Below are 13374 nucleotides of genomic sequence, written 5' to 3'. Positions count from 1 at the left end.
GCACAATGCCATCCCTGTGCCCTCTTCTTCCATTTTTCCTCCTCCTTTCCTCTTATCCCCCACATCACTGCTCTCCCAGGCACCTGGTGCTGCTTCCATCCTCCTCACCCATTGCCTTTCCCTTCTGAAAAACAATCCTTGGCAGGGCATTTTTGGTAACCCTCCTGCATCCTCCCTTCCTGACCTTGCAGCCACCCTTGCGCCCCAGCCTCTCTGCCTTGGGCTGTCCTAGGATGGTGCCACATCAAGTCTGTTCCCCCAGGGCTGCCATCACCTTTTCCCCTGCTGATCCTCTCCTCCCCTCCCCAGACACAGGCTCCTGTGCCCTCCTCTCCTCACAACACTCATTCATGCAGCTCCACTGCCCTTGCTCCACACACCCACCCCAGCCAGGCTCCTCTTTCCACTCCCCCCCTCCTCCCAGCCCATCTCCAGGCCTTGGCTTTTCCCTCTGGAGCAGAGAGCCAAGAAGGGAAGGAACTGCTGCTCCTGCATGCTCCAGGCATGGAGCATTGCAGAGAAAGCTCTGTTCGGGGTCTGGCAGAGGTTGCTACCTGGTGACAATGACTTGCTTGTTCCTGCATGACCTGGATATGGCAGGCAGCCATCAACTGAGGGGCCCAAATGGGAGGTTCCTCCCTGTGGAGGCCCTCCAGGATGCTCTGTTGTCCTTTGGCTCCCCAGGGACCAGCTGCTCATGCTGGGCTTGCTGGGGGCCTTGGCATGTAAAACTGGCTTGTAAATTGGTGCCTGGGTGAGCAGGACTGGATCCTTTCTGTGGCCTCCTGTCCCTGGCTGTGCTCCTGCCCCTTCCCAGTGCTGTTTCAGCTTTGGGCTGCTCTCTGGATTCTTACTCTAGAGTTGACTTCCAGTTTCATTCCCTGGCTTTCCCTAAAGCCTGCAGCTCTGTCCTGCTTCTTTCCTCTAGGTCAGCTTTTATTCCTGTGCAACCACTTTGGTCCATGTGCCCTGCCCTGGGAGCCTTTAAGATGCAGGTGAGAGCCAGCCTTGCTAGGCTTTGATCCTTCAGACAGTCCAGTCTGACCAGTAGCAGCCAGGCATGCCAGGTGCTGGGAAAGGTGTGGCAGGGCCTTAGGAGCTCTGGACTGCTGTGTGCAGGCAGGGAGCAGCTTATGTGCAGGGCTTGGATGTGTCTGAGAAGGAGATTCTGCCAGACTTCATCAAGTCTGTTTTAGAGATATGCAACTTTTCCCACTAGAATGGATTTTCTGTCACATTAGGGTGGATTTTCTTTGAAAAAGTGAGAGTCCATCCTTGTATTAGAGCCCTTTTTCTTTCCTCCTCCATCTTCTCCAAAATATGAACACAAACACAGTAAGATTGGTTTTCAGGGCTTGCTTTAAACTGGCAAAATATTATTTCCCTTGCTCATTCTTGAATATTTTTGGACAGCTGTGCTAGCTATTTTCCAGAAATACAGTTTGTGCCAAATATGTCTTAAAGAGAGTTAAAGTCTGAACTGATCATCTTTGCGAAAACTTTAAGCCACTGGAAATAAGTTCTTAAAACTGGAAGTCCTGGACATCCTCAGGGGTCATGCAGCCGGCCCAGCTTTTGTCACTCTCCTTTCCTGCTTTAAGCATCCTCATCCTTGCCCCTGCCTTTCCCCAGGGCACAGGGTGCTCCATATGCCCTGCTTTTACTGCAGCAGGGCTTTTTCCTTCCCTGATCCTTCCAGCTCACCCCCATGCCATTTTTCTGTTGCTGGAACTGAGCTGGGCTTGGCTAAGCAGGGCTCTGCTGGCACTGGCCTGTGTGGGCAACCAGCAGCAGCCCCTCTGCTCTCTGATCTCCTTGCACACCTTTTGCTGCCCTGTGGTACCTGCTCCCTTCCCAGCTGCCAGCCCAGCTGGGGGATGTGCTGTTGAGTATTTGCTGTGCTCTGAAGGACGTGGTTTTGTGATGTTTTACAGTGCTTCCTTTGGTAGAAGTAGTGACCTGAGCAGTCCCTACATTTCAGCCAGTCCATCTCTAGCTACCTCACCCACTGCCATTGGCTCATCTACCTCCCTGGGCACCCCGTGGCATCCTGTCTCTTGCTGCCCCACCTCTCTCGGTGTGAACACTCCTGCTCCAGCCCTGCACAGCACCAGGTAATGGCTCCCAGAGACACCACTCCAAAAATCAGTGTTTGGGTTGGAATTCTGGAGTGGATTAGGGATTGGAGGTGTGCTTCCACATGGGACGTGCTGATAAGCAGTTCCACAATGATAAGCGATCCCAGGATGGTGGTGTTGGACAGTCCCATGGTGGGTGTGGCTGGCAGGCAGGTGACAGCCCTCAGTGTGTCCCTTGTGCCCTCTGTGACACAGCGCGTCCCCAGGCTGCCCTCGGGTGCTCACTGTACAAGCTCTTGGAGTTCTTCCTTCTGCTTTCTCACCAGGTACACTTTCTGATCATTTTTGCTACTAAAGGGATGTGAAGGCTAATAATTCCTCCTCCTCATTCTTCTCCAAGTTTTGTAAAATTCATTTTGCTGTGGCTGTTCTCTACAAACACATGAGTGTAAAACGAGGAGGATGAACCGTCCATGCTCTGTCGAGGAAGTTGGGCTTGGTCAGCACTGGAGTTCACTTGCTTTGCTTTCCGTATGTCTTCTCTATTTCAGAGCCCCTTTCAGGCAACAAAGTGATTCTGCTGTAGAGAAAAACACAGAGGGCAGCAGTGGCAGCACCCCTCTAGGTGTAATCACAAACCATGCTGTGCTCGGCGCTGCCAACGGCGCCGCGAATGCCGGGGCTGCCTGCCCGGGGAAGGACCTCTCGGCTGAGGAGGCCAGGGAGCGCAGAAGGTCAGTGAGGACTGGGCTCTGCTGGCCCTCTGCGTGGGCAGCTCTCACATGGTGGTGATGGTGGGGGTGTAAGGACTGGTTTTTAGGTGTTCCATGAAGTTCCCAGGCTGCTGTCCCTACTCTGTCAAAGGTTTTGAACTGAATCGTCACTGGCTTGGAGGTTAAATTTAGTTTCATAATTAAATTTAGTTCATAATTTAGTTCCTTGAAGTTGCCAGGCTGCTGTCCCTACTCTGTCTGAAGGAATCGTCACTGGCTTGTAGGTTAAATTTAGTTTCATCATTTTTTACTTGTCTCTTCAGCAGCTCAGCCTTTTTCTTCAGTACTAATCTCAGCTCCTAATCTCAGCCCATCCCAGTGTGTTTGCAGGGACACATAGCAGAGTTTGTCCACTGACAGTGGGTTCTGTAAAACGAATTCCATCCTGAAAAGAACATTGCACTGAGATACAGTCAGATAAAATCTGTCCCTCTGATTCAGCTCAGCTGTGTTTACTCATGGCCTGATGGAGATGTCTGTGCTGCACAGGTCCCCCAGATTCCCTTTACAGTTAGTGGGAGAAAACACACATTCCTGGGGTGTGTAGGTGTGTGACACAGTAGGAGATGGACTCCAGCAGCAGGTGTGGCTTTGGTTGACTGGACAGGCCAGAGGTAGGGGACTGCCATGTGCAGCTGAGGCTGTTCCAGCAGTAGCAGCAGTGGGAATGACTCTGACTCCAGCTGGTGGTATCTCTTTCTTATCACGTGGTGCTATTTTCAGACTGGGGAAATGCAAACCTGGGGAGACAGAGCTCTTTTCAAAGGAACACTACCCTATGCATTAATTGCAGAGTATGAAATGATCCATATATTCTTCCTGCAAACAGGTTAACTTTTCCAAAACCTGTCTCTTCTAATGGCATCAGTGAAAGCAAATAGTAATAAACAAAATGCAGTGATGAACTGGGTGTTTCTAACCAGCAGTGAGTTCATGCAGAGTACCCAGTGCTTGGATTCTTCCAAACTGTCATAGTGATTTATTGAAATCCAGCCCTTCCTGAGTGCAGATAGTGCTTTGACACATCTTAAATGGCCTGAGGCTGAAGGATGGCAAAAGCAATAATGGGAATTACCAGCTTACAGGGCTAAAGGTGGTGGGGCTGAGCTGCTGCTCAGCTTCACCTGCAGCACATCCAAGCAAGGTGGACTGTGCTGTTGGAAAATACTCAAACTTGTAATGCTGCTTGGGATTTTTTTTTCCCAGAGCTTGCACAGGGAACACTTGGAAGGTATTAAAACATTCATGAGGAGCCACGTTCATCAGCTTTGTGTGCAGGGACAGTTTGCACTGGCCACTGAAGGGTATCTTTGGTGTGAAAACATTTGGGTTAGCCCTTGAAGTGCCTCTGTGTGCTCCTGTTGTGTACCTGGAGGTCACTCAGCTTGGGGTCATTTGCAATTGAATCAAGATGAGCTGCCAGAAGATACTGCCAGTGCCCAGTGAGGTTGTGCAAGAGGACAGAGTGAGTGTTGTGCTCTCAGTTCTCCCTAGAGACCTTTCACAATGATCTCTCCGTTTTAGCAAGCCCAGAATCAAGTTGCAGAAGCAGGTTTTTCCCTGCAGAAGTGGACTGCTCACAGTCCCCCCAGACTTCTGGCACTGTCTGCAGATAAGGAACTGGACTGGGATAGTCACTTGTAGATGTCCAAAAAAGCATCCATTACTATTACTGCATTGGCATTTACTGCCAAATCTGTTTCTATAAATAATACAGAAGATCTCTTTGTCTCCTGCATTTTTATTAGAGAACCATCTCCTGCGAATTATGGTAATGTAAAGAGAAAACACCAGAAAATTCCTCCCACCTTTAATTGATGCTTTGAAACTACTGAGAGGAAAAAAGCCCAGAAATTATCCATTGTGCTCATGGGGGAGGAAACCTTACTGATGAATGTATGTCCTCACAGTGGGATGAAGTGACTGGGAGCTGCCTGCACATTGGAACTAGGACACATGGACCCAGGGAGACAGGAGAAGTCACCTAAACAGGAAAAGCTTAGTAGGGAAGGAGACCAATTCCAGTAAAATAAAAAGGCAAATGGCAAACAGTTGTCAGGGCAGTGCTGTATGGATTTCAGTTCCCAGTGGCAGCTGTTGCAGGAGTGCTTGGGCTGCTTCGGTGTTTCCAAAGCACCAGCTTGCTCTTAGCAACAAAAACATAAACAGCCTGATCATCTAATTTTAGATCACAGGGATATCTCCCAGCTTGTGGCCTTAAAATTATCTGTGTGAAGCCAAAAGGTTAAAGCAGAAGAGGCAGCTTAGGGCTGGGAATGAACGACTGGCATTGTGCTCTGGGGTGCTGGTTTGCATCCTGTGGTGGCCAATAAGCCTTACCCTGCCCCACCACAGTGTGACCCATGGTGATTCACCTGCTCCTTGTTTTCCAGCTGAATTGGTCAGGCTCCAGTAAATGCTGGAAAATAGTGTAAATTACAGGGGGAGGAAGGAACAAACAGCAGAGGGGCGGTGGAGCAGAGATCTGCTTGGGGCGAGTGATGCCATGTGGTGCCAGCTGTGCCCGGTCAGGGCTGGGGCCTGGCTGCTGCCACGTGTGTTCTGTGTGTGCTGCTGCACATCCCAGCCTCCTGACACTGCCATGTGTGTTCTGTGTGTCCTGCAGCACATCCCAGCTTTCTGTATGTCCTGCTGCACATCCCAGCCTCCTGACCACATGTGTTCTGTGTGTCCTGCTGCCCATGCCAGTCTCCTGATACTGCCACGTGTATTCTGTGTGTCCTGCTGCACATCCCAGCCTCCTGACCACGTGTTCTGTGTGTCCTGCCACATGTGTTCCGTGTGTCCTGCTGCACATCCCAGCTTTCCATGTGTCCTGCTGCACATCCCAGCCTCCTGACACTGCCATGTGTGTTCTGTGTGTCCTGCTGCACATGCCAGGCTCCCGGTGCTCCTCTGCAGCACTGCAGTGTGCTGATGCTGTGAGCTGGAAATGTGCCATCTCCCACAGCCACTGCTTGTGCCAGGCAGTTTCTTTTGGCTTTTTTCTGGAATTTTGGAGCTGCTGATGATCAGTGTGGTCTGGCCATTTGAATGATCTCCTGCCAAAAGCAAATTGTCTCCCGTTGTCAGTGTGTTTGTCCACTGAACTCAAACAGCCCTGGCTCTGCTGAGGGTGGATTTCAGCTGTGTGGATGTTGTGCCTGCAGTACCTCACACAGACCCAGCTCTTCCTAGGGCAGAACTAACAGCTTCCTTATTTCTGCTGGGTGCCTGTAGATGGTGGGGAATGGGGATTCCTGTTGGTTGGAGCCCAGTGCTGGATTATCCACCTTCATCCAGGGTGACAGCGGCCTCTAGTGCCACCAAAAGCTTCTTACCCAAGTTCTCTGCATCCTGTCTGTGCAGGTTCAGTGCAGGGCTCTGTCCTGCATTGCTGCCCCCAGCAGAGTATTCCTGGTGTCACAGGCCTGGGCTGCTCAGGGCTCTGTCCCCTGGGCTTAGAAAGGGGCTGCAGGAGATCCTGCCATGCTGCAGTTCCACCCAAGTGACTGGAATGTCACTTGAGCCATGAGATATCTGTGCTGGAAAGAAAGTCTGGAAGATCTGGCTGAAGCTTTTCATACTCTTCTTATGGAACTCTTACTTCCCAGAACAGCTGGAAATGTGACCATGCAGCCCACAGCTGGCATGTGGGGTGAGCCATGCTTTGCCTGAGAACTTCTGAAAGACAAGTCTGTGCTCTCAGCTATGTGGCCAGTTTGAAAGGACTCTTGAATTTGAAATCTCTCCTGGTTTGCCAAGAATTAGGATTTTTTTTTTAACCCCCCCCACCATTGTGTTTTTACAACTGAATTCTGCTGTTGTGTATGTTCTTCCTGTTCCTCAGGAAGGTTCCAGCACTTGCCATCAGACATGATCTTAGAGACAGGAAACTCATCTCTCTCCTTACTTTTTCATTTATTCTGACCAGTTTCTCACATAACTCCCAATCCCTGGAATTGTCCAAGGCCAAGTTGGACAGGATTGGAACAACCTGGTGGAGTGGAAGCTGCCCCTACCCATGGCAGGGGTGGAACTAGATAAGCTTTAAGGTCCCTTCCAAACTAAACCATTCCATGATTCCATGACAAATCCAGAGCAGGAGTGAGGCGGCCTTGTTTTCTGGGCAGCTTTGGGGCTGGTGGCTCTGCTCAGCCTTCTTGCCCTCTAAAGTCTCCCCTAGAAATACTTTTCAGCTGAAGGAAATTCACTGACCTGCCAGGTAACTGTGTTTGACAAACACTTCTGTTTCCTGCTTCATTCCCAAGAGGAATTTATTTTTCATTCTAAGGATCCAGCTGCTAATTATAGTGGCATATATTATTAATATATTAATAACTGAGTCCTCCTCCACCAGTACTGCTAGATGAACAATTTTTGGCAAGTCCTTTTACCTCGTGGTTCTTGTCCTCTGGGCATTCTGAGTGTTTCTCCTCTAGGAAGAGCATGGATGTGTCACCTGATATGTCCTTTAACCCTTATGATCTGATGGAATCAAGGACCCTGACCTCTGTGAAAGTTAAACTCTGAGATTTGCATTCAAGGAGTATTTAAATTTCACTTGAGAGGAGCTGGCAGAAAGGGCTGTGAGCAATAGTTCACTGCTGCCTTATTTTTAATAGCATTTAACTCTATAATCCTTATCACTGGCTGATGTAAAGCTGAGTGGTCTTAATCTCCTGGGAAAGGTCCCTGGGGAAGCAGAGCAGTGGGATGCTCATGCAAGGAGCTGCTGCAAGGCAAGGGAAGGATTCCTGTCTACACCACACCGTGGACAACAAGAAGTTAAGAGGTTTCTCTCTCCTGTGAAGAGCTGAACCATCATCTGGCACCTGCTGTGACAGCATTTCCCTGCCACTGCCTCTGCCTCTGCACTTAATCACCTTCAGATAAAGCTGTCCCTTTTTTCAAAGGCTGCTGGTGCAGATGACGTGGGAGGGCAGGAATTCTGCTGGCCTGGGATTGTCCATGTTGGGAAGAGGCGAGGTTGCTCCTGCTGGATCAGAATTCAGGCTGCATTTTTATTTTGAGTGAGGTCGAGGTGTGGGCTGGGGTCAGTCTGTTTCCTGTAGGGGTGGTGAGCAGGTGTGAGCTGCGTGCTCAGCCAGCAGGGCTCTGTCCAGCCAGGCCTCAGGGAAGGGGGGTGGATATTTTGGCATTTGCTTTCAGCGGGGGAGCCCAGGCTGTAGGCTGGCCCTGCTAACAAAAGCAGGAATCCATGCAGGATCCCTCAGGAATGGCCAAGGAAAGGAAGCAGGGACCACTTGAGCTAAGCATTGTAAAAGAACTGCAGCTTGGCAGCGTGGAGCAAGCAGCAGGTAAAACTGCCTTTTCCCCAGCCCTGTCCATGCCCAGTGTGTGTGCAATTATTCCTCTTGGCTTACTAATGGGAACCACTGCCCTGCTGCACCTGCTTCACCCTGGGTCTGACAGCAATGATGGCACCTTCTGGCTCCACTGCCATCCCAGTGCCACTGCCTGGGTGTTCTGGGGCTGGGCTTTACTAACTTTGACAAATTCAGCTACTTCTCTGGGCCTAAAACGGCTATTAAAGCCAAGGATGTACCTGAAATATTTATAGAGATCCTGTGTGTCACTAGCTGAGAGCTATTTCAGCACTAAATCAGCTAGTCTGATTTAAATCTGTGCTCCACGATATTGACCTGGGGATGTGACAGTTGGAGGAGCCAAAGGAGCCAAGTAACCTCCCTGGCATTTCTATTTGAAAAGTTTTTGTGCAGGCTTAATTTTCTGTACCTGAGAACAGCAGACACTGAAAATTGAACCAAAGCCACTGGCTAAGAAATTGCAGTGTGAGCTCAGTAGGAAATGGAAATCTTTGATACATTATTAATATTCAGTGATATTTTGCATAATTCAGCTGGGGCTGGTCTGTGATCTGTTCCTTGGAGCTGCTCAAGCATCTCCTGCTCCCACAAGGTGGCAGTGGGAAGCTGCTGGGATGCACTGCCAGGCAAACGCTGCTCCTCAGGCTTATTTGGTTCAGCAGCTGAATTTGATCACCATCAAGTTTGATTTTACTTTATTTTATAGTTGCAGAAGACAATTTACCAAACACTCAGAGTTTTGCCCAGTAATTTTTTTTTGTTTCCCCAGGGATTTTCTGCCCTGGAAATTTCCTGTTTCAGGCTGTGAACTAGCTTTTGGGAAAGCTCTAACAGGTCTGCTTAAAGTTGTTGAAAATGTCAAATTGTGTTGGTTCAGTTGCAAATGAGAGGGATGCTGACAGGGGCAGGACATTGGTTTCCTCTGGCAGTGTCAGGAAGTTCCATCCTGTTCCAATTCCTGCAGCACATTTTTAATGCAAGGATGCAGCTCCTGAGAACTGCAGACAGTGCACCTTGTTCCCTATCACAGTGCTAACCCACTCAGTGCTCTGTATTGACACCTGGAGTCCTGTGCTGAACACAAACAATTCCAAAATGTTCCATCCTGGTAAGCTTTGTGCTGGTGATGGTCACAGCTGACACGTTCAGTGACAGGGTCATGCTGCCAGCTCAGGTGGTGTTGGCTGTCTCTGCTCTGGGGCTGCAGCACTCTTTGCTTTTCTCTTACAGAAAGAATTCCTGGATTGTTTTTGGTTTTTAGAAAAGTAAGTGTTCTCCTCTTCTGGCAGAAGTTTAAAGGTCTGAGTTCACAGCAATGGTTACTGCAGCCAGTTTAGGGAATGTGATCACTGTGGTGTTTGTTGCCTTTTCACTCTTCACCATAATGCTGAGTGACATTAATTAATGTGAAGGGATTACATAGATCATTAAAAGCCTCTCATGTATGTGCTGACTGCCCCAGCCCCAAGCTTGGTGAGCTCTCAGGAGCACCAATGCTGTATTTTATTCCTCTGGCAGAGGGATTGCAGGGCTGTGTTCCCAGCTGGATCTGCAACCTGAGCACTCCTCAGCTCGTATTGGAGCCATCCAGGCTGCCAGGGAGGCACCAGGAGCTGCTCTGGGGGCACAGCACAGAAGGAGCAGCTCTGCTGTGTGAGGGGCACAGACATGGAACCATGGAATGCTTTGGTTTGGGTTGGGAGGTTGGTCAGGATCTGCTCCTCTCATCATAAGGATGCCATCCACTAGACCAGGTGCCTTCAAGCCCCATGCAGCCTGGCCTGGAGCACTTCCAGGGATGGGGCCTGGGAAAGGACCAGAATTGTTCAGAACTTCCTGATGGGAAATGTTCTTGTAGCCTCAGCTGTCACACATTTAACCTCACCCCCTTGTAAATGTCCCATGGAAGGAGGAGTTCTGCAGGTACAAAGGGACCTGGTTGTTCTGATTAACAAGTGGCAAAGATCACAATCTCTTAATCTCTTGGATCAGCACCTGAACATGTTGAGCAAAGCAGTGCTGTGGGAAATAAAGAAGTTAATCTGCTGCTAGTGAACCTCCTAATCAACCTGCAACCAAAGTTTCAGACACTGAAACTTGCAGGAGCTGACAATTCATTGTCCAGATTGAAACACAACAGCTCCCAGCAGCAAGAGCCTGAACATGGAGAATTCTCAGCCAAGCCTTTTTGAGCCAGCTGTGAAAGGCTTTAGGACTATGATCTTGTTATCCTTCTGTCTTCAGCTTATTAAATAACTCAGCATTGTCAGGCTGTCTCCCCCCTCATTCTGAGCTCCAGCACTCACAGTCTGATGCGTTGTCCTTGTCTCATGCCTGGAAGGGTCTCTCAGAGCACATCCAGCTTCTGGCAGTGTCTCTGATGACTATTTCCAATTGCAGGGGACTGATGGGCAGAACATGTCAGCACAGGGATAAATTCAGGGAAGAACCAAAACCTGTTGCTTGGATAAGAGAGCAGAAAAGTTTCTTTTTCTGACTGTTTCCATGTAGCTGCCAATGATTGACTTGCTGCTGGGGGCATAGTTCATTTTCTAACTTAAGGAATTGTATTTTGGGAACTGCTGTCAGCATTGTTGCCTGCAGAACTTGCACTTGCTTCTCCTCCCTCCTCCAGCTTACAGATAGTTATTTGCTAATGGCAGCTCTCCAGTTGGGAGGAATGCATTGCTGGGATGCTGTACTTTTCCAGTTGTTTCCAGGAGAACAGGATCTGTACTTGAGACTTTTGTTGACTTTTATTTTTATCTTCCTTTTTTCACAGTGCATATGAGTTTTTAATATCCATACATCTATATATAAACATATATATGTGTATGTGTATGCCTGAGAAATAGATCTATGTGTGACAAAGACATTTTAAATCACTGCAGTGCTTGGAATAGGGATACTGTACTCTTCTTAAGAAGAGAAATTTCAAACATTTGAAGTCTGAGTATCCACATAGCTTTCCATGTGATGAACACACCTCCTTGTGCACAGGGAGCCAAACCTGTGCCTGGCTCCCCTGACCTGTGTTACGTGGATTTGGAAGAGCCAAAAGTCTGTTCTGGCTTCCAAGAAGAATGTCACTGTTTGTTCCAGTCTAGTAGTTCAGAGTCATTTCTAAGCTAGAAAGAGGTGAGAGGATTTGGACTGGCCTAGGGAGAGCTTTCTTCCAGAAGAGCCCATCAAGCCCAGCTCCAGTTCACAACCAGCAGAGTCTCATTGCCAGAGACTGGGGCAGACTGTGATAGTGAACCAGTTACTGTGTGCAGTTCATGTTCTTACTGTGCTGCAGGACCTGGATTTACTGGAGAAGGACCTGACAGGGATGGAGGGAACCTGTCATGGCCCAATGCAGCTCATGGTGGGGGTTTATCTCAATCTTCAGTCCTGACGTTCAGCAGAACGAAATTCCTTGAAGAAATTCTGAGAAGAGAGCAGCTGTAGAACTTGGTGGATGTTTAGCTTCCAAATTTGTTGCCAGGTGTTCATAGAATGCCAGAAAGGTTTGAGTTGGAAGGGAATTTACAGCTTATCTAATTCCATCCCCTGCCGTGGGCAGGGACACCTTCCACTAGACCAGGTGGCTCCAAGCCCTGTCCAGCCTGGCCTTGAACACTTCCAGGGATGGGGCAGCCACAGCTGCTCTGCCACACACATGTAGATGGTGGAAAACTCCAAGTTTTGCACATTCTTGCTGTTCCCTCTGGGACTTGGTGATGTTCTGCCGAAGGACTCCATGGTGGTGAAAAGTGTTTGCCAGAAACACTTAAACCTCTGAGTGCCTGAAGGAGTTCAGGATGGCAGGATGGAGACCAGTGTCATAAAAGGATTATCAAAAGACTCTATGTTTCTTGGAGAAATTAATCTTCTGTTCTTGTTACTCATGCACCAACCAACAGGGCATTGTGCCTCTCTTTTCTGCATAGTTCACCCTTGACTTGAGAGGGGTTTCTCCTCACAATATTTTCTTTCCTTCTGGCCAGCATTCTCCAGCATACAGAATGCTCATGTATTCCTGGTTTGCCAGCCTGTATACCCAACCCTCCTATTTCCTGGGTTGAATCTCCCCTTCTATTACTATTGTATTGCAGCTCCTTTTGCCTTCATGTGGTGATGAGTAGTTGGGATCCATTTGAGTTTTACACTGTCCTTGATGAAAGAATTGATAGATGAAGATAGGTGTTCTCTTGAAAACAGGCAGAATTAAGTTGAAGCCAGGTTCATCAGTCAGTTTCCAGGTTTTTTCCAAGGTAATACACAAACCAGAAGCCTGTAGCTCTCTCAGGGCAGCAGGACACACTTTTCTCTCTCTATGGGAGTTGTAAACCTCTGCAGTTGTTTTGCTGACTCTCACATACACATCTTGAACAATTTCTATTCTTCTCCTTGAACTTACAGCCAAAACTCTGGTAAAAATCTGTTCTGCTTTGTATATGCCTTGAGCTTGGTGTGATGGCTGCTCTTACTGCAAGTATTCCTCAGAGAAAGCTTATTGCAAGGAAGCACAACACGTAGGGCCTTTCCTTTGAAGATCTGCTTGGACCCTGAGATATTTGCTTGAATTAAGAGGGTGACACAGGCTCTGCACTTGAGGCAGCAGCATGTTCTTTAAAACATAATTTAAAACTCTGTGGCTTGTTCAGAGGCTGCCTCACACCCCATTTGGTGCTTGTGCCCTGCAGCCTGCTGTGCTGTGCAGTGTTTGTGCTCTGGAGAGCAGCGTGCTGCTCTGCCTGTGCCATCCAGCCCAGCCCTGAGCTGCACCCAACTCGCTGTCTCCTTCCTGTGCATTTGTCCTCTCTCACTCTTCCTGCCCATTTAGCACGCTCAGGTCTCTCAAAATTCAGTTTGTAAGCAAAGTGACACATTGAAAAGTCTGTCTTTTCTCTGCCTTCCCCCAGAATTAAAAAGCAAAGCACACAGGGTCCCAAGCAGGACACACCTGGCCTGCCCTGCCAAGCTGCTGTTGCAGTTACAGGTACTGACAGCAGAGCCCCTCCTCTGGCACCTGCAGCAGGCTGTGGCTGCTGCCTTGCAAAAACCAGCTCTGTCACTGTGCAGTGGCTCTGCTGACTTGCCTCAGAAAATTCAGTTATCTCATGCTGTAAATGGCTTTGGGTGAGCTCCAGGAAGGGATGAATTGTGTAAATGGAAAGAACCCAAAAG

General features: G+C 48.8%; 1 protein-coding gene across 3 annotated transcripts in view; it reads left to right on the top strand.

Annotated features, from left to right (window-relative positions):
• PPP1R12B (protein phosphatase 1 regulatory subunit 12B) overlaps positions 1-13374 on the top strand; it is a 137547-nt gene that overhangs the window by 65781 nt on the left and 58392 nt on the right. The window contains exons 13-14 of one of the 3 annotated variants that reach the window (XM_064733337.1): positions 1935-2114; positions 2630-2812. The exons of 1 other annotated variant lie outside the window; for it this stretch is intronic. In XM_064733337.1, the coding sequence (XP_064589407.1) occupies positions 1935-2114; positions 2630-2812 (363 nt within the window). The remainder of the gene's footprint in view (positions 1-1934; positions 2115-2629; positions 2813-13374) is intronic. One more of the 3 variants, XM_064733339.1, reaches the window with a different exon arrangement.

Source organism: Zonotrichia leucophrys, chromosome 26, assembly GCF_028769735.1.
Source record: "Zonotrichia leucophrys gambelii isolate GWCS_2022_RI chromosome 26, RI_Zleu_2.0, whole genome shotgun sequence".
Classification (NCBI taxonomy): domain Eukaryota; kingdom Metazoa; phylum Chordata; class Aves; order Passeriformes; family Passerellidae; genus Zonotrichia; species Zonotrichia leucophrys.
The sequence above is the reverse complement of the archived record's forward strand: the minus strand, read 5'-3'. Positions and strand labels throughout refer to the sequence as shown.